The following is a 20580-nucleotide window of genomic DNA, read 5'->3' as shown; positions in this document are numbered from 1 at the left end:
CAAATACCTGGACATTGTAGCATTGTAACATGGATCAACTATAGCAGGCATGTCTCTCTCTGTGACTGTGAGTGTGTGTGTGTATATGTGTATGCGTTTGCCAAATGTTGTAACATCAAAGGGTTGTTAGTGTTCCTAACAGTGTGTGGCTCAGCAAGAAGCCATGGAGAAAAAGCAACAAACACAGGTGTGTGTGGTTACGCAGGTGTCAGCGGCCGCTAGCTGGTCAGGTTAGCCAAAAAACACCACCCCCGTCCTCCCTCTGGCTAGCGTCCCTCTCTCTCTCTTCGCATACACACCTGTTGGACAGGGCAGGCTAGTCGTGTTCTCCTCGTCTAGTAGCCAACTACCTGTCCAGGGCAATGTGTCCGTAGAACCGCAGAAGTTACGAATCGGGTCAGTCAGTGGTTAACTGACCGGTATTTGTATTCCGTGAAGAGCGTTCAGCTGTGTTTCACGAGTTGAAAAAGCATTTCTCATCCTGCTGTTACGACTTGGAAGTGGTTCGTAAGAGTGACACGCCGCTGCCAACTTCTACCCACGTTCCGCCCTGGTGGTCTTTAAACAGAGGCAAAGTGCCGAGGCCACAATCTAAATAGCTTCTGATTTTATGAGTCTAACCCTTTCTCTCTCTCTTTCTCTCTTTCTTTCTCTCTGCCTCTCTTTCTCTTGTCCTCCATCAGGGTCTGTCTCTGCGCACCAATCAGCAGGCGTATCACATGGGCATGGGCAACCAGCCCTACTTCCCCATCAACATGGCCGCCCTGGCCACCATGACCAACCGGGAGCTGGAGGTGGGTAGTGACACACACACACACACACTCATACAGACACACACACTCATACAGACACACACACACACACACACACACACACACACACACACACACTGCCACACATGCATTAATATAGTCACTCACAGATACACACTCAAATAGACCCGTCTAGCTGTGAATATTCAGACATTGACCCCCGCATTCTTATTCTTACATCTCCATATAAATACACACACACACACACACACACACACACACACACACATTGCATTCCTGAGGCCACCCCGGTGGCCCGTGCTGAAACTGGCATGTGCCAGGGAGGCCGTCCCAGCAGTTGGCGTTGTGCACGGGCAGCTGCTATTTCTGGGCACCTGGAATCCCACCACCTACGAGAGGGGCTGAGGGTGGGAGGGGGCGAAAGAAGGGTACAGAAGAGGCGATGATGATGATGATGATGATGATGATTTTGTTATTTGTATTTATTTTATTATTATTTATGTGTGTATTTATTTTGATGAGAAAAACAGTCAGACTGTCTTCACTCTGCTGCTGATGCATCTCTTGTCCCCCCAAAAGCTGTAAGATATTTCATGAGATCTGAATAGAGCGAAAGGCAATGAAGTTGGGTAAAAGTGGATTTTAAATGTGGAAGCTTTAGATACACACTTAGGCAGGGTAATATTTGAACAAAATGGTGTGTGTGTGTGTGTGTGTGTGTGTGTGTGTGTCCTGTGTGTGTGTGTTCTGTTCTGTTCTGTTTTTCACTCACTTTCTCACTGTGGTCTTGTGCAGGATCTGGTGAATCAGGGTCGGCAGAAGGTGATGGAGACGAGCAACGCCATCAACTCACTGGTGTCAGAGCCACTGGAGGACCTGATCAGTCGCATCGTAAGTCACATAACCAAGCGACCGTGTGTGTGTGTGTGTGTGTGGCATGGCAAAATAAATGGTAGAAAAATAATGTTTGGCGTCACAGCACCTCCAACTCCTGCTGCTTGAATGCAGCTAATGACCTTGTGTGTGTGTAAAATGTTCTTAAGATGTATTATTAGGTGAATCAAGGGAATGACAGTACCGTTTTAGTAGGTAGTGTGTCTGTGTCAGTATTTGGAGAAGGAGGTGTTGTGTATATCCTTAACACTGCTGTACTGAGCTTGGTTGTTGTCAGCAGAACCACATGACTGAATCTTGTCTGAGCAATTATTGCACCTGTCAAATTTGTATCCTTATGTGATATTTATTCTTAATTGTGGATACAAATAAATAAGTAATGTGTGTGTGTCTGTGTGTGTCTGTGTGTGTGTGTGTGTGTCTGTGTGTCTGCGTGTCTGCGTGTCTGTGTGTGTGCGCGTGTGCGCGTGTGCGCGTGTGCGTGCGTGTACGTGTGCAGTGGAAGGAGAACCCCAGCCTGGAGGAGTCGCGGGTGCAGGCGCTGGCCCAGGCGCAGCAGGCCACCATTGAGCGGGAGCGGCAGCGCATCGAGGTGGCGTACCGGGACGTGCTCCACAAGCAGCAGACGGTGAGGCTCACGCGCAACAACAACACAAACAACAACAATTCAACCATTCCTTTACACAAAACACAAGACAATCCAAAAATCCACATTTTAGATAGATAGATAGATACTTTATTGATCTCCAAGGGGAAATTCAAGACTGACCAGTGTTCAAAATGAGGTTGGCTCGCATTTCATTTTTTTTGTAAAACAACGGTTGGTTTTATTTATTTATTTATTTATTTTTCCTTCTCTTTTTCTCATCACACAAGATAGAAAGTCATTCATCAACTCTAACAGGCAAAATACAATGCCTAAGTTTGACATATGATGCATGGGGGAGAAAAGGGACTATGTTATAGATCTGTAGGCCTCAACATGGAAGATTATTACCTTTTAAAACACTTGAGCGATGCTAGAAGCACAGCACACAAAAACACATGTCATGTTACTCATCAGTGAAAGCTCTCTATTTCTGCATGTTTGGACACGGACACCTCCCACACATTTCCCTCAGTGACTCCTTTATACCTGTGGAGTCTGAATATGAGTACAGGTTTTTACACACTGTTATAAAGATGATGTACGAAGTTGCCTTTTTTATGCAACCAGGATAATTCATTCATTCATTCATTCATTCATTAGGATTATTCATTCATTCATTCGTTAGGATTATTCATTCATTCATTCGTTAGGATTATTCATTCATTCCTTCGTTAGTTTGTTAGCTCACTCATTCATTCATTCATTCATTAGTTTGTTCGCTCACTCATTTGTTCATTCATTCATTCATTCATCAGACCTCTGTAACCATTGTAGTGGAGATGACCTTAATCCCCATCTTCTCTTCTCTCTTCTCTCCTCCGTCTCTCCTCCATCTCTCCTCCGTCTGGGCTGCAGCTGATGATGTATGTGCAGAAGGTGCTGAACAACCGCAAGGTGCAGGAGCAGCAGATCGCCATGGCCAAGCAGGGCCTCCTGATGAACCAGCTGGCGCTGCAGAACGGCATGATGGGCACGGGCAACCTCAACCAGATGGAGCTGCTGGGCCTCTACCAGCACCTGCAGCAGATGCAGGGTATGGGGGGCAACCCTGGGCCCTCAAAGGGCCTGTAGGCGGCACCTTCGCCCAGCCACCGCCGCCACCAACGCCCCTCTCCTACCCCCCACAGCGTCGCCGAGGCCGAGGCTACTGCTGCTGCCAACCCCGCTCTCCGCAGCTTCACCATGGGGATGAGGGTGGGGTGGGAGGGTAGGAGGGGGGGGGGGGGGCAACTGATGCCTCTTCATCCACCACCACCACCACCACCACCACCACACCCCTGCCTCCTGACGGAGTGGACTGATGCAGTGTTGCAAAACCCCACTTTCACCCTCCCCCACCCACACCCACACGTCCTAAGCTTTTTTTTTTGTTTTTTTTCTTCCCCAACCCCCCCTCCCCATCATTCCCACCCACACACACACACACACTTCCCCAATCCCTTTCTAACCAACTCTTGCCAGGGAGACATTCTTTTACTGGGGTTTTGCAGTTTATTTTAAAAATAAGAAAAGAGAAGAAAAAAAAGTTGTGTATATATAGCCGTAATGTTATTTCAACTTCTATTCCTTTTTCCAACATATTTAATAAGTCGATTTAAAAACTGTTCTCCCCGAATGCTTTTAAGCATTGCATTATTTGTAAGCCCCCAGCGGAGGGTTTGTATTTTGTTTTTGAAGTTTATTTCTTTATTTTATTTTATTTTTTTCTTTTTATATATATAAATATAAATATACACAAACCGTTACAAAAAAAAAAAAACCTAACTCAACATATGTGGGACCATAGTGATGCTTCTAACAGATTTCTATGATGTAAAGATCTTAGAGCATTCTTCAACTCTGTAGTTTTCTGTTCTAGAACCTCCCGTCCTCACTCCTTGGCAGTATGGTCAGCGGTTCTGACGTAGGCATAGTGATTACGGAAGCCCTGGTACCAACACATCCAGAGGCTGTCTATATGTTTAAAAGAAACAAGTAGTGGCCTAAAACATGTGTCTGTATATTGTTTTTGGGGGGGAACGTTTAGAATATCATCAAGGTAAAAAAGAAACAAAAAACCCTGTAAAGAAACCCTGTTTTTTTTTCTGTAACTCTTGAAGGCGATTGTGCACTTTTTTAAGTTGTTGCTCAACAGAACGAAACAAACAAACAACAAAACAAAAATAATTGAATGCCTGCTTCGTTTGATCTGCTTGCTGGAATTTTCTGGAAATTCATTTTTTTCCTTGCTTTTTTCCCCCTCTTCCGTAACATGGACTCTCTCTCTCCCCCCTTGTTGTAAATGTATAAACGTAGGCTTTCTGTGTCGTATGTGATGTTACCTGTTTTTTTTTTTTTCTTCGCTTGGTTGCCTTCCCGTGTTTAAGTTGGAGTAGCAGTTGCTGCCTAAAATGAGAGTGTGTGTGGCCTGGTGTTGATTTCCAGCACCGGCCTCTCAACCTGCTCTCGTGCCAGGCTGGAGGTGGGCACTTTAACCTGTTTTCTACTTTTGGCACATTGTGTGTTTTTGTTTTTGTTCTGTTCCGTTTTGTTTTTTTGGAGAGGATTTGTTGTCCATTCTCCCATCCAACGCTAAAAAAGAGATGACTACAGGAGAGCTGAAAGCTTCCCCTGGTCGCACAAGGTGTATTTCGAAAACCGTGTAGAATACAGTCTCTTTTTTTCCCCCTGCCCAGGAATGTTCTAATGGTAGCAAAAAGAAAAGTAAAAAAAAAAACTTGTTTTGCCATTTAAAAAATCTGCTATTTACTAGACGCGCATTTTAATTGACATTTCAATAAAGTGACCAAAATTGTGACCTTTTTTGCCACATCTATGGTGTAATTCTTGCATTGAACAAACAAACAAACAAACAAACAAACAAGCAAGCAAGCATTGCCTTCCACAAGCAAACACTTTCATGGGAAGAAATAAAAAAGGTTTTCATTAGCTAGGCCATGCCCTAGTTACTTGATGAGAATATTACTAACAGACAGAGCTCCATGACAACTTGTCTAATATGACGTTCAGTGCAGCTTACTGTCGTCTGCCGGTTGTGTGTCCTGATTTATGTGTGTTTGTAAGTTCTGTGAGGGGTTTGTAATATTTCACCCATGTGACTCCCCAGGATTGTTGTTGACTGGTCACCGTGGCGATGGGTGTACCCCAGGATTTGATTAGCTCACAGATGAGGAGGGATTGGACGGAGCTGAACAGACACTTAACACCCTCTCCCTCTGGACACACACACAGCAGCAACAGCAGCAGAGAGAGCACACACACACACACACACACACACACACAGACACAGAGATGGTTACGCACACACACACACACACACACACACACACACACACACACACACACACACACACACACACACACACACACACACACACACACACACACACACTCTCTGCAGCAGCCACCGTAACAGCACTCTCTCTGGATGTCTCTTACGCCTCAAACCCCCACCTTCTATCTCTCCCTCACACAAACACACACACACACACACACACACACACACACACACACACACACCCTTTCAACACTCACACCAACACTGAAGCATATACACACGCACACATACATATACATATACATATATAGAAACACATACTCTGCCCTCAGCGCACTCTCCAGCCTCTCAATCTTTCATCTGCAATGTTTCGTCTCTCCTCTGTCTTTACTTTTTTCTTTTTCTTTTTTTTGCTTCCACAGTATTGTTTTCATTTCTCTGGCTGCCAGGGGTTTTTCCCCACATCCTTGTCTTTTGCACTTCCCCCCCCTCCTCCTCTCCTCCTCTCCTCCTCCCCCAAGGGGAACTCGTGCTCACAGCTTGTGCAGATCTGCCAGTGAAGAAACATTACAACTATTGCAGATGTTGAAATGTTGATCCCATCCCTTCTTAGCCTCAGACTGCCACTCGTTCGACTTCTCGCCGTGTGTGTGTGTGTGTGTGCCCCCCCACCCCAAACTCCTCTCTCTCTCCTCTCTTTTTTCTTTTCCTCCTGCTGTCAGCCAGAGAAGACTGGGGCCCCAGGTTTCTCACACACACCCACGCTTTCCCCCCCGACCCCCGAACATGCGTTCTCACACACACACACACACACACACTTGGGCTCTCTCTCTCACACACACACACACACACACACACACACACCGCAACACGCAGCAGACGTCCAACGCCCCCATGAATATGCATCAGCACATGAAGCCTTGAGTGCAAGCGAACGGAACAGCCGGTGACGAGAGGTTCCAGCGCGGTGCCCAGTCATGCAGTCACCCGCTGGCTCCGGACAAGCGATGTGCCGCACCGGACGGCTCGCTGGGCCGAGCCGCAGAGTCCAGCCGGAGAAGGGGAGGTGTGTGTGTGTGTGTGTGTGGCGGGGGGGGGGTCATGTACACCCGTCGGCTCGCACTTGAATTACGAGTCGTCTGCAGCGAGAAAAGCAGATGCTGACAGCAGACACTGACACGAGCAAGAGAGCTGTGTGTGTGTGTGTGTGTGTGAGATGCGTGATGCCATTTGTTTGGGGCAGGGTTGAGTGTGTGGTCATCCCGGTGTCTTGCCCAGTTAAAATATTCCATAGGGCCCTTTTCTTTCCCCTCTCGGGTGTGTCGGGGCGCCGGGTGCATCTGCAGGAGTTAAAACGAGACAGGAAAGCAGGGTGGGTCTTCTGACACCTCAAGTGCCCGTCAGTGTCGGCTATTCTTAGAGTTATTGTTTTGCCTGCTGCTGCCACAGTTTGATTTCTGTCTCGACTGGCTGTACAGAGGAGTTTTAGAAGGCAGGGGTGGTGGGAAGGGGGGGGGGGGGGGGGGGTGTATGTGTGTGTGTGTGTGTATGTGTGTGTATGTTTTGAGTGTTCTCTGGTGCCAAGAACCATCACTTGACGTCAACGGATCGTAGCCGGTTCCCTGGAGACGGATCACTGTCGAGCGGTCCATTCAGCTCCCAAGGAATTCCATTCTCACCAGGGCAGCGAGGGCATTTGTCAGAATGACTCTCCTCCCCGTCAACATTTTTGGAGGAGCAGAGTGGGGAGACGCAGGTGGGGGTGGGGTGGGGTGGGGGGGCGTGTCGAGCAGGGCTCCAGGTTAAGGTGTTTAGACACGTCCCCTGTACTTTGCGCTCTTGTGGATTGGCCGTGAGTGTCGTGCATTTCTCTGGCCTGGGCGGAAACGTACCAGAACGCTGGAATGCAAATGGTGATCTCACATGTATAAGTTTTCATGTAGAATGTGTGTGTGTTTTCTCTCTCTCTCTCTCTCTCTCTCTCTCTCTCTCTGCCTCTCTCTCTTGTTATTTCTCAGTATAAAGTATTACAGTAGACCACACATGTCGTATGTAACCCTTTGTCTGCAGTTGTGGAAAATTCCTCTTGGGCTAAGGCTATGATAGAGGAGGGAAAGTGCCAGTGCATATACAAGTCTGACTTCAAAGAGGTTAAAAAAAAACGTACAAGAGCAATCAGAGTGCATTGAGACAAAGAGAGAAAGGGATGTGAACATGGTCTAATGCAATCCCCTGTTCAAAGTCTTACACTAGTGAAAGCTATATTACTGTCAGAGGTGGACACATCAATCAAGCTGAATTTGTTCATCCCACTTCTCAGGTGAGGGAAGGTGAGAATTTCCCCTCTCGTGTAAACAAGAGAAATAAAAGACATGTTGATTCACATAACTCTGGTGCCTAGCACATAAATCAGTGCACCTTGGTACACAAGATGGCCTTCCTCAGCCTCTCTTATCTTCCTCTTCAGATTGATATCGCATTTTACTACTTGAAGGAGATCATCGATTGCCCAGAAGCAGGCATTCAGTTTGCATTTGCAGTAACCCCCCACCCCCCCAACACACACACACACACATACACACATGCTCGAACAAAAATATCCACTCAAACTAGACAGTCGATATGACAATTTTATTGTCGATTCCTTTTCAATTCAAATGTTTTGATAGCATTTTTCATTGTATAGTTTCAGTAGAATCTACAGTTCTGATAACTTCAAGTTCTTTACAAAATAAAGTCTTTGCAATAAATAAATATATAGATTTATATTTTATATGTAGAAAATAAATATATTGTACATCTCATAAATAGGTTCATACATATTTACACTTCTGTCACTTGTAATTTTTTTTTTTTTTTTTTAATAATGTTCCTGACAGGCTGAACATTACAAGTCACTCTTAGTTCCTCACCAGTAAAGGTCCTATCTATCAATCGATCTATGCCCATGAAAACACATCGACGTGTGCCTCAAACACACAGCTTCACTCCCCCTGTTCCTCTGTGCTGGAGATATCAACACCACAACTCACAGGCTGTCCAAACAGAATGCCACAGTGGGCTCTCTTTGGCTTACCCAATCCTTCGTCCACCCTCCCTTCCCTTTAAAGAGATGCTTGCACTGGGAAGGACCGGGAAGAACATTCTTCAGATTCCGTCTCTTGTTGATGTCTTTCAAAAAAAGCACTGCGAAAATCTTCCCTTTCAGAGATGTCACAGAATGAGGAATAGTATCTCCTGTTTAGACGATGATGATGCAGCACTATCTTGGATACGGAAGGCACAATGTTTTGCTACTCTTAGCTGCAACTGTCTAAACTCACTTCAGAATAACGAGTAAATGGTTGGCGAGTATGATTGATTCATTTCAGTGTTACACAATTGAAAACCCACACACTGCACCAGCCCCAGATGTTGCTGATGTTTGAACTGGCATCAGTTTGATGAACTCAAGGTGAAACTGTGGCCGAGAGAGACTTCCAGAACCCTCTATAGCTTCCAGAGAGCTTCTTAGGAGAGGGTGTGCGTAAGTGCTTGTTGACATCTCCTTGTGTCTTACACTGAAGATACTGGTCTTGCTCTCATCTCCTACACCTGCATAGCATTCTGACAAGTTATTTATCATTTCTTCAAATTTGGTCCAGCCCTCTGAATTTGAAAGCCAGTTTTCTCATGTAACCGTACCTGAAACGTTGAGCTATTTCCTTTTACATAAACATAAGGTCATTGCAAATTCCATATTATTACATCTTGAGTCATAGCCTACAGTTTCTCCCACATTATGTAAATAGACCTAGTGGTACATTGTTCTGTCCACAGAGAACCACCTGGACAGAAGTCCAGCAGGTTCAGGACCCAAAGAGGTTGGCTTTAGTCGTCTGAGAAATTGCCTGAGCACCAGTAATGTGGGAATAGTGGGACTGAGTTCAAGGGCCTCATACAGGCCCTTTGGTGAAATTCTTAATATGCATCATTGCATTTGTGATGAGTTGGGTATTAACTTGTAAATAAATGAGAGATTCAGTATCTAAAATGTAGCTGTCGTTTTAGGTGGAGTTTTGACATTTTTGAAAAATCAAAGGCTGCAATACAATATACTTCACAGTGTACACAACGTCAATTTTTTCTAACCCTTGCCCTAGCTGGAGCTGTGTAAAGTTCACTGTACTAAATCAATTAAAAGGGCAGCAATAACATAGCATCGCTGGCTACTTAGCTACATGATGTACTAGTGGCGCTGATTCTGAAGGACACAGAGATGTGTCCCTCCTTCCTTCCAAGCAATCGCAGGGGAGGTGCGGCGACCAAGTGCTTGGGCATGTTCAAATGGTTCAGCCCCACAGACAGTTCCAGAGTGGTTCATTTAGTCAACAAAAGAGTGGTTTCCTCAGGTTTTTTTTTTTCTTTTCGCGTCAGACATAAAAGTTCCTCTTCTCTTCCTCTCCACGTTGTGTCTGACACCTGATCTGAGTTTCAGGTGAGTGAGTGGTGGTGTGGTGTGGTCTGTTCGCCCTCGTTCTCTCGCTCAGTCACTCTCACACACCTGCTTGTGTGATCAAAGAGGAAATGAGGAAGGAGGACGAGAAGAGAAAAAAAGAAAAAAAAAGAAGTGTTTGTGTCGCATCAAGGAAGGGAGGCGACGGTGACCAGGAACACACACACACACACATACACACTCACACACGTGGAGCTTGTTTATCTCTGCACCGGAAAGGGCCGGAAGCCTTGGTTATTAGCACATAAACACTAGCCGGGGGGGGGAGAGGGAGGAGAGAGGAGAGGGAAGGGGAGGACTCTTAAGGAATCCACTGGTCCGTCCGTCCGTCCATCCGTCCGTCCGCCGTCTCCGCACCGGTCCGCGGCCGCGCCCAAGGCCCAGGCCCTAATTTCGGTCACGTGGGCTGGTGGAAGAGGTCCCGGTAGGCCTGCGGGATCTTGTCGATCTCCACGGGCCGCGGCAGGAAGTGCGTGAGCTTCTGGTGCTTCTTGGTCCTGCCGCCCTCGCGCGGCGAGCCGTCCTTGTTGAGCGCCACGTAGTAGAAGCGGCCCGTGTCGGCGTGCTTGTAGAGCGTCGAGGCGTAAGTGTTGTACCAGTTCTCCTCGAACTGCTCGCGGAACACGCACTCCTTCGTCAGCTTCTTCTGCAGAGAAGAGAGAAAAAAAACAGACGACGGGGTAAAAAAAAGAGATATAGAGATGGAGAAAAAAAAGAGGGGAAAGAAAAAGAGATGATTTAGGACGTGTGGAGGAGAAATAATCTGCACCACATGCATAGGCCGGGGGCGCTCTCTCTCTCTCTATAGCGTCTCTCTTTTTTTTCTCTCTCTCAGAGTGCCTCCACACTTTCTGCTGCGAGACGGATTTAGCTACAAATATTTTGGCCTGAGCGACGTCCAGGTTTACTTATTAGGCAAACAGTCATAACAGAGTGTCCGTGAGAACCGCATAACATCCAGCAGCTCCTCTGGTGACATCCAAGCACTGGGCTCAGGGTTGTTTACATGGCTGAGGCTCGCATCGTTCTGGCTAGAGGGAGGGAGGGAGGGAGAGAGGGAGGGGGAGGGGGAGGGAGGGGGAGGGAGGGGGGTGGGGGGGGGGTTCAAGCAGCTAACCTTTCTCCTGCGGCAGGCGTACTGCGCTAGGGGTAGCCGCAGGGATAACATTCTAGCTGTGAGTGTTGAATGTCCAAACTGTGGGCCTGCTGGTGATGCGTGTGTGTGTGTGTGTGGCCACTGCTGTTCTGGCTGTGGAAGGACTGAGGGCTTCGGCGTAAGCAGGGGAGATAAAGTGAGAGAGGATGAGAGGATGAGAGTGTGAGTGTGAGTGTGAGTGTGAGTGTGAGTGTGAGTGTGTGTGTGTGTGTGTGTGTGTGTGTGTGTGTGTGTGTGTGTGTGTGTGTGTGTGTGTATGTGTGATGGGATGTGTTAACAGCTACCTCAATGGATGTGTTTGAACTGGATTAAGGCCACGGTGGCCACTTGTGAACTGGGCAGAGGCTACAAATGGTGTATGTATGTAGACCACTAATCTGACCCTCCTGTGGAACCACGGCAACACCAGAATGAAACAACTCCAAGGTAACAGGTGTCCACTACTATCTCTCTCTCTCTCAAATACTCCCTCTCTCTCTCTCTCTCTCTCTCACACACACACACACACACATACATGCATGCACGCATACACTCACAAGGAACGGGAGGAGAGATTGGCAGAGGAGACCTTTTTAGTTGAAGCCCTGAACTCTGTCTGCAGGGCTGTTAACCTTTTGGCTTGTGCTCCAACTCTCCCTTCTCCTTTGGTGATGCAACAGACACAGCTAACATAGCAACCCCTCTTGTAGCATAGCAAATCCATGGACGGCCTGCCGATATATTATATGTGTGTGTGTGTGTGTGTGTGTGTGTGTGTGTGTGTGTGTGTGTGTGTGTGTGTGTGTGTGTGTGTGTGTGTGTGTGTGCGTGTGTGTGTGTGTGCGTGTGTGTGTGTGTGCGTGTGTGTGTGTGTGCGTGCGTGTGTGTGTGCGTGCGTGTGTGTGTGTGATAGAGTGAGAGAAAGAAAGAGAACGAGAACACCCCGGAGTTCAGCAGGTGTGGATTTGTTAGCTGATGGGGCCACCAAGAATCACTGCAGCTCGCCCGGGCCGGGCTGCGATCCCTGCTGATGGGCGATGGCACTGTTACAAGGCGCCATGTCAAATCGAAGAGTCGACAGTCGAAAAATGGCAAAACCTCAAAGATGGATTGAACACAGTGAACAGCGAATGAGCCATGTCAGGGTTTACGCAAAAGGGAAAAAGATACACAAACAAGATGGATCGAGGATTGAGTGGTTTGGACAAGCATAACTATGAAATAATAAATGCGATTTCTTCTCTTTTTTTCCCTCCCCCCTTTTGTATTGTTTTAGTAGTTGGAGTGAAGAAACGTATTCTCAGCCACTAAAACGGTTCAAGGCATGTTAGTCATACAACAGCTGTGCATGCATTTCAATGTGGCTGGACTGAAAAACCTGGATTTTATTTGGGTGGGTGGGTGGGTGGGGGTGGGCGGTGATGGGGAGAACACTTGTGGGAGGACTTTGACAGGTTCGACTGACAGATTTGACTGTCTGTCTGCCTGACAAGGAAATCTGTGCGTGCGTGCGTGCGTGCGTGCGTGCGTGCGTGCGTGCGTGCGTGCGTGCATGTGTTTAAGTGTCTGTGTAAGACATACATGAATTAGGCAAATCTATGTGTGCTGTGTACATGAGAGACATTAAGTGTAAAATTGTGTGTGTGTGTGTGTGTGTGTGTGTGTGTGTGTGTGTGTGTGTGTGTGTGTGTGCGTGTGTGTGCTTGTGTGTGTGTTTGTGTGTGTGTGTGTGTGCGTGCGTGCGTGCGTGTGTGTGTGTATGTAATAAACACTGGGGGGCAGAGCAGGCCCTTCCCAGGCGAGACTGTGAGAGAGTGAGGGAGGCCTGTCGAGCCACTTCACACTCCTCTTAGCCTTGACCCTCGGCCTCAGGCGGCAGACACTTGTGCTGCGACCCAGCCACGTTTTAATAGGACTTTATCAAGTTACATGTTTAAGTCCCACTTCTTTTTTTCCTCGAGAGTGAGTCAGTAATAAGGTTTTTTTTTTTTCTTCCTCTTAAGACCCTGAGATATTTGGATAGACCTTCCCTTTCTGTCCTGAGAAATTTGATAGCGTGTCTCCCCTTCTGTGTTGGGCAAGTGCTGAGAAAGCGAGACAGAGAGAAAGAGAAAGAGAAAGAGAGAGAGAGAGAGAGAGAGAGCAAGAGAGAGAGAAAGAAAGTCTAAGACAGTCCATCAGCAAATGGTGATTGATTTTGCATGCTATCTTACAAAGGCATGTTATTTTAACAGCCATATCTTCAGGTATTAGAGTGAGGGTGCTCTCACATACCGAGGAAACCCGTAAGCCCAGCCCAGCCCAGACCTCTCCAACCCTTGCCTGCCTCACCGATCATATATCCCCCTCCCCGGCGCAAACATGTTCTCTAAACGGCCCTGTGTGTGTGTACCTTTGGGAAAAAATGTAAATATTTTAGAGGACACAAAACAAAATTCAAGAGGCTTCCTTCACTTTTTTAAGATTTAAGATTCTTTCTGGGAAATGAGTCTGGTGCGAGAGGAAAACAACCTCTGAAATCGGGGTAAACAAGCCTGACTTGCTTACGGAGCCATGAAGCTCCTTCTCTCTCTCTCTCTCTGTCTCTCTCTCTCTAAAAACTCTCTTCCTGTCTTCCTCTCACTCCACCTGTCTCCCCCGCTCCACAAACGGACGCCGGGTGTCATGGGGTGGGGTGGAGGGGGGTGGGGTGGGGTGGGGGCGCTGCCTGGGCTCTCTCGGCTACACAAACATGACCTCCTCTGTCTGGCCCCGTGCAGGGCACAGATTAAGACATGGGGCTGGTGTCTGCATTGCCGGCCCACGCAAATGACTGTGAGGCGGGAATCTGATCGGCCCGTTGCTTTGAGCTTATGTCAGCGGCATGCCCATGCCCATGCCCATGCCAGCTAGTCCAAACGCCGCAATCAAGATCGTTAGAGCAGAGTCTTGTAGCAGAGTAGAACAGTGGGGTGAACAGACATGGTTAAGGGTGGTGGCATGTACAGAAAGACAGAGCGAGTGTGTATGTGCGTGTCTGTGTATAGATGTGTGTGTGTGTGTGTGTGTGTGTGTGTGTGTGTCTGTGTGTGAGAGAGAGACAGAGAGAGAGAGTTTGTGTATGTGTGTGTGTGTGTGTGCGTGTGGTGGGGGTTGACTTACCGACCCATAGAGGTCGCCTCTCTCATTCATCCCTAAGTACAGGCCTGCGTCCACGCCCCGAATACTGACCAGGCCCACTGCCAAACTGATGAACTCCAGAATACCTGAGATTTTTTTTTTGGCAAAAAGAAGATGGAGAGCACACTTTAGTCAGATTTGCTGTCTTTCCCATATACGTCCATCTCTGTTCACCGAATCCTCCCTGTTACCAGGCTTCATTCATTTAGCTGTGTACACTTGTCTCCTTTCCTTGGGTGGTAGCCTACATTTCTGCTCACTTTTCGTCTGCACTCTAGTGGTCTGTAATGCGAATATATCACAACAGTTTGGTTTTATCGGATTGAATGCGCCAAAAAACTCAACAGGTTGTTTTACTAAGTGGTCTGTAATGTGAATATATCACAACAATTTGGTTTTACCCGATTGAATCCGCCAAACAACTTAACAGGTTGTTTTACCAAAACATCATATTACACAAGACAGTTCAGATAAGCAGACATCTATTCTAACTATTCCAAATGTCTGCCATATCTCAAATAAGACATGTTTATACACTGAGTAACCGCAAGCTGAAAACATTAATTTATTGCAGTTTAGGTGTCCAGAGAAATGCTGCTTGTAGATAAGACCGCTGTTGACCACCGCAGGATGACTACTTTCATATGAAACCTGGTTGTTGACGAGAAGGAAAGCAACATTTCTTTCTACGATGTTTTATTGAACCTTTGAATAGTCATTTGACTGTGGATAACGGTTCCAGAAAATCATAGGCTACATCCCGAGAGTAGACAGACACATGCACTCCCGAATCAACAACACCTGCCTGCCGCTCTCCCTGTCTGTCTTCGCAACGTGAAGTCAGGTGAACGTGCACATAAATAAAGAATGATCTAGAACGGCCTTGCTTCCTTTCAATCCGCTTTCCAACTGACGTATACTTATGTTAATAAAGAAACAGTTGCCGGGCAATGAAAATAGTTTTTGATAGCCTAGATAAAGAAAATAAAAAGTTGAAACGCCAAATAAGTAGGTTAACGAAAAAAGAACTAGCGCTAACGGCCACCTGGAGCAACTATGCCGAAGAGCCGCGATGCCAAGAGATGACACAGAAAATCCCAGCAACGCCTGAGAGAAGAAACGCGTGTTTCTCATTCGTCTAATCAAAGACACAGGCTTTCTGCAACACATTGCTGACAAACGCTTTAAATTCCGCCTTGCAGGGATGCCAGACACAAACTCGCAGACCACCCAATCCACTGAAGAGTCTTGTTTTGGTTAAGAACCAAACACAAACGCTCCTTGAATTCCAGAGTGGTCCTGCCATGATTTAGAAATATATGTAGGCTACATGTTCTTGACGTAGCTTCACCTGGTAGACACTGTGAACATTAACTTTTTTTTATCGCTCACATTAATTTTCTTATAGCCTAAGCTCACCATCACGAACTCTTTACATTAAACGTACGATTAATGTTCTATGTCATGCCTGTGTCCTTTGAACAAGTTTAAGCAAGACAAAAAACAGCCTAACGCTGCTCACTTGTTTACCACTGAGAGAAGACACCTGCGTCCTTCATAGCGCCTGTCCGCACAGGGAGCTGCGGGGGAATGAGGGTCTCTCCAGTTTGTGGGTGGGCGACTCTGGAGTTTATCCACCTTTGTAAACCTGCTACGAACTAGGTAGTCAATAGGCACCAGACAAAACCGTGTTCGACAAAATTGTCCTAAGAAACATCTAGGTTAAAGTCGAATGCCCTGAACGAACCTCCCTTCATTCCCCTGTGCGTCATGTTCTCAAATTTCCCGGCTCTCTCACCACAGACGGCAGCGGGCAACAAGAACCCAAAAAAAGCTCCTTAAATGCCTGTCCAAAGTGTTACCGACACGTTGTCTGTCTCCTATGTAAATTCTGACCCCTACTTTAAATGATTAATGGGCATTGTTTCCAATGGCGGGGTAAAATAATCTATGTTACCAAACTCGTCAATGTCAAAGCAGTGTGCGTCAGGGTGCGATGATTTATTGACAAACGTGGGTCAATTATGCGCTCTCACCGAATCTACTGTGATCCTGTCTGGTACCGTGGACGGTGCCGTTGGGAAATATCTCCAGTTGAAAGCCGGTCCGACAGTACAGCTGTCGCCGTCGCAGAATCCCTTTAAGATGTTCAAAATCCGTGAGAGACCCTCGTTGTAATCTCCCCTCGATCAGTCCCAATCTTTCATTCAAACCTGCGGGCGACTCGGAGAGAGGTCCCAGCGCAGGCAAGCTTTGTAAATCCAAATCCAGGGCCCCGAGAAATCCCCCGACCTCTGCCATCGCGCACACTTGGCAGAGTTGTTTATGCAATGTGAAATATAGGTTGACTCTGGAGGAGCGGTTGGCCGTGTGAGGCGAGGGTCCGACCCATGCAGATGCCCGTGAGGACGTGCCCGGCTCGCGGTGCCTTGCTCCTCATAAAACTACTTCATTAATCGTCCCTCACTATTCATCACATGGAAATGTCTGTTTATTAGATTGAAAGAGTCGTTTATATACATACTCCCCGCGCATTCTCAAATTGGATATTCAAATGCAAGCCACGCCTGGCTGGCATCCCTTCTTTACGCACATCAATTTCCTTACGGAGGAAAAATGTCGTTTTACCCGAGCCTTTGCTATTGATGCTGCCGATGCTTTTGTCCCAGTAACCGCAACTCCTTCCAAAATTGCTCTGTTATTAAAGCTGGGATCGAAGTCGGAAAGAAGTCCGTGCATCGCACCCAGCCGCTGGAGCATAACTGTCTTGGGCTGCAGCTTGTAGTTTGAGATTAAAAAAAAAAAAAAAAAAACGTGTAACGAGACGCACGCAAGAAACACTTTGATTGGTGTGCGCCAAGATGTGTCAGAGGCAAGAGTTTGCCTACATCAATCAAAGCATTACGCTTTGCGGTATGATAGCGAGCTGGAAAGTTACATGGGAGCGGTGGAACAAAAATGTCCGTAAGGAAAATCATCCGTGGAAATGGAGTTTTGAAAAAAAAAAAAAAAAAAAAAACCTCCTCCTGTGCGTCCAGAGTATACCACACCTTTCTCATATGGCACAGTCCCCCTCTCCTCTCCGCCTCCCGGACCAAACCAAGAAGCGGCAGCTGGCCGTCACGACCTGCGTCAAAAGTCTAAGGGAAAAGTTCAGTCCGATAGCGGTGCGCTCGCTGCGGTGTGCATTACGAGCCACTGGAGAAGCTGAGTTTGAAGTTTTAATGAAAGTTTTTTCTCCACCTCCTCGTTGGAAGCAGGTGCTTCCTCGTCGTGTCCCTCGGCGATAGTAGTATAGCGCTAAACCAGCTGCTGGATTCTAGACTGCATAGAACGGGAGGGGGGTGAGATGGGGGCGACAGACAAAACGTTGATGACGTATTTTATTAAACTTGACCAGCACACAGAATGCCTGGACGCTTTAATAAAGTTCGAAAATATACGTCAGTAGACATGAGAAAGATGATCGTTTCGAGCGGTATCATATGGACTCTGTCTGTCTTATACCCACCAAAGTACAGCTTGAGAAAGTCTTGCGCAGCATCAGAAGCCTCCGCCTAATAACAACGTGTCCTCTCAGAGAGAATTTGTGGAGGCGCTGACCTCGCTCGTCCTTTGAGGGGAATCTGTCTCGATTGTAATAGACCAACATGTTTCAAGTCGTGTAAGTTATTGCAAGGTAGCGTGAGAGGTTTGCGTGCGCTCCCCTGCACCGTATACGCACACAACGTTTGTCATTTGAAATTCACACCCTCCCTCTCTCTCTCAGAGAAATCTCACGGCTGCGATTCTCTCTCTTCTCAGAGCTCTCTGGTTGAGGTCTTTTTCCAAAAACCTGTCAGTTTAGAATTCAATGTTTAATGGACATACATGTCGAACATGTTCCATCTCTGGAGAACACATTTGGCTCTCACACCACGCTTGAGCAGCCGACATGAAAGGAGATTGTAAAAGCACTATCAAGAGTAATAAATAAAAGATGTGATTTATGATTTGATTGGGCCTCTTTTTTCCCTTATTAGAACAGGCCCTGGCCTGTGCAAGCTGGTTATTGGCGTTTTTTTCTTCTTCTCTCTCTCTCTCTTAAGCCCTAATCCGCATGCTTATTGTGCATGAAATACAAACAAATCCGCAAGACAGGTTTAATTAGTCAGCTGGCCTGAAGTTAACTTGAGAGGAGGAGCAGAAGACACTATTATGTCAATAACATAATTTAACAATTAGACCTGTTGTTGTTTCTCTCCAGGAAAAACCCTGCTCTCTGGTGTGTTCGTACCTGCTCTGGTGCCCGTGCAGATTCTTGTTATCCCACAGGCCAGTGATTCGCACGGCCTGGCTCAGATAGAAGGGTGTAGAGATCAGCCATATTAAAATTTCACGGCAGCACCAGAAGTCTGTTGAATAGATTTGTGGAGTTTGGGGGAGAAAAAAAACAACTCTCAGAGGAGTGTAACAATACTATAAAGACAGACATTGTTGACCTTGGTTAATTTTTAGCAATCAAATGTGTTTATACATGTGGCTTAACTTCAAAGATAGACATGCAGCATTATTTATTTTCACATTGTGTCACATATGCAGCATTAGTCTTCATATGACAATCTGACAAAGCTATCTGATACCTTGCTGAGGGAAACCACCATTTTATTTGATAATATTTGAAATACATTAATTTCTCACTTTGAGAAAGAACAATGGTTATTCAGCTAAAGGCTCAATATTATACACATACAATACTGTATGTACACCTAGACTATTTGCAAATGTTTCCAGTCATAAAGTAATGTTTTTTTTTTTAGCAATTTCCTTTGGCTTACTTAGGATGTAATGTGATGGGAAAAATACTATTGGTTTGTTTGTTTGTTTGTTTGTTTATTCGCATGTGTTTGTTTAACCGATACATTTATCCAAAGCGACTTACAGAACTCCCAGTGAACTGAACCTATAACCTCGCTGTCTGTGGTGTTTTGGCATTGCAATGCGGTGTCTCCTCCAACAATGCCATCAGTAAAGTACAGTATAAACCTTTGTCTCTGTGGTAAAAATCCATGCTTGTTTTAACTGCTGTCACGTGCAATCACGTCTACAACACGCTGCACTCTTTCCCTCTGCAGGATCTCTAGGACAGAGGAGTGAAGAAGGCCTGTCTCTGACTGAGCATTTGTTGCAGTAACTGTCAAAACTATTTAGTTTACCGGACATAGCTTAGTTTTGCATGGTGTATTTTTTTTTTTACCAGCAACAGTACAAAATAACCTTAGCATACTATATTGGTTAGTCGCCCCCTCAACTGATACTGTATGACATAAAAGTATGAGAATACAGGGGATGCTGTGGTGCAACTGGCTTAGACGCCCCTATCATTTGGGTCCAAGAACCCCCGGGTACCTGGGTCCGAGTCCGACGAGGTCATTTCCTGTTCCCACACCATCTCTTTCTCCTAGTCACTTCCTGCCCGTCTCTTCGTCGTCTATCTGAATAAAGGCAAAAAAAGACCAAAAAGTACACTTAGGATAAAAAAATAAGAGAAATTCAGAATTCAATGCGGACCCATTCAGAACGTTGGAAGCTTCAAAGTAATGATAAAGATGTATCATTTGCAGGGAAGGTGTTGATTCAAGCAGACAAATGTTAGGATGTGGTGCTACGTCAGGTGTGAAAAGATTGAGTTATTTCAGGTGAGGATTACTTTTAAGATCCTCTGATAGAACACCCATGAACACACACACATGCACGCGTGCACACCACACACACATCACAAACTCTTTCTCTCGCCAGCTCTCGAGGGGATTGTTAGAGCTGTGTGCTTTGTGTCAGCTGTAAAATTTAGTAGTGGTAAAATTTGGATTTGGGGTGTTCTCCCCCTTTTTTGCCATTTCTCCAACTCCATCTGTTGCTGGTAAGCTATATTTTATTGTTGACATGGTGGATTTACGGCGGTAAAGAAAAGAACGAGAGAAAAGAAAAACCTGTGAGTAAAAAAATGTTCCCATATGCTATGTAGCTATGAAGATGTAGGGGAGATAATAACTACCAACAACTCACACTCCAACACTCACACACACACACACTCCACACACACACACACACACTTTCGACCCCCTGTAACTCTCTCGCCAACAAGCCTCAAAGTAGAGAAATAAAATCTGAAAATGAGGGTTATATTTACCATATGGATTTGAGGCCAATAAGTGCTGA

At 46.3% G+C, this 20580-nt stretch overlaps 2 protein-coding genes across 2 annotated transcripts in view; one reads left to right on the top strand and one right to left on the bottom strand.

The window, feature by feature from the left end:
* The window catches only part of atrx (ATRX chromatin remodeler), a gene marked incomplete in the record, with an annotated part of 32582 nt that extends 29083 nt beyond the window's left edge, over positions 1-3499 (top strand). The window contains 4 exon segments of the mRNA XM_062524093.1: positions 684-794; positions 1569-1664; positions 2167-2295; positions 3172-3499. Coding sequence (XP_062380077.1) covers positions 684-794; positions 1569-1664; positions 2167-2295; positions 3172-3387 — 552 coding nt within the window.
* A 4736-nt stretch (positions 3500-8235) lies between these two features.
* fgf16 (fibroblast growth factor 16) lies at positions 8236-16866 on the bottom strand. The gene is made up of 3 exons (XM_062524092.1): positions 16419-16866; positions 14365-14468; positions 8236-10734 (listed from the first exon to the last, which is right to left on the bottom strand). The coding sequence occupies exons 1-3, from the start codon at positions 16681-16683 to the stop codon at positions 10486-10488; spliced, it is 618 nt and encodes a 205-aa protein (XP_062380076.1). The 5' UTR covers positions 16684-16866; the 3' UTR covers positions 8236-10485.
* Positions 16867-20580: the final 3714 nt, after the last annotated feature.

This window comes from Sardina pilchardus, chromosome 21, assembly GCF_963854185.1.
Source record: "Sardina pilchardus chromosome 21, fSarPil1.1, whole genome shotgun sequence".
NCBI classification, from domain to species: Eukaryota; Metazoa; Chordata; class Actinopteri; order Clupeiformes; family Clupeidae; genus Sardina; species Sardina pilchardus.
The sequence above is the reverse complement of the archived record's forward strand: the minus strand, read 5'-3'. Positions and strand labels throughout refer to the sequence as shown.

Coding starts and splice junctions, on each gene's coding strand:
- fgf16 (XM_062524092.1), bottom strand. CDS start 16,683: ATGGCAGAGGTCGGGGGATTTCTCGGGGCCCTGGATTTGGATTTACAA. Junction 14,469..16,418: donor ACAGGATCACAGTAGATTCG/GTGAGAGCGCAT, acceptor AAAAAATCTCAG/GTATTCTGGAGTTCATCAGT. Junction 10,735..14,364: donor GAGGCGACCTCTATGGGTCG/GTAAGTCAACCC, acceptor TCTTCTCTGCAG/AAGAAGCTGACGAAGGAGTG.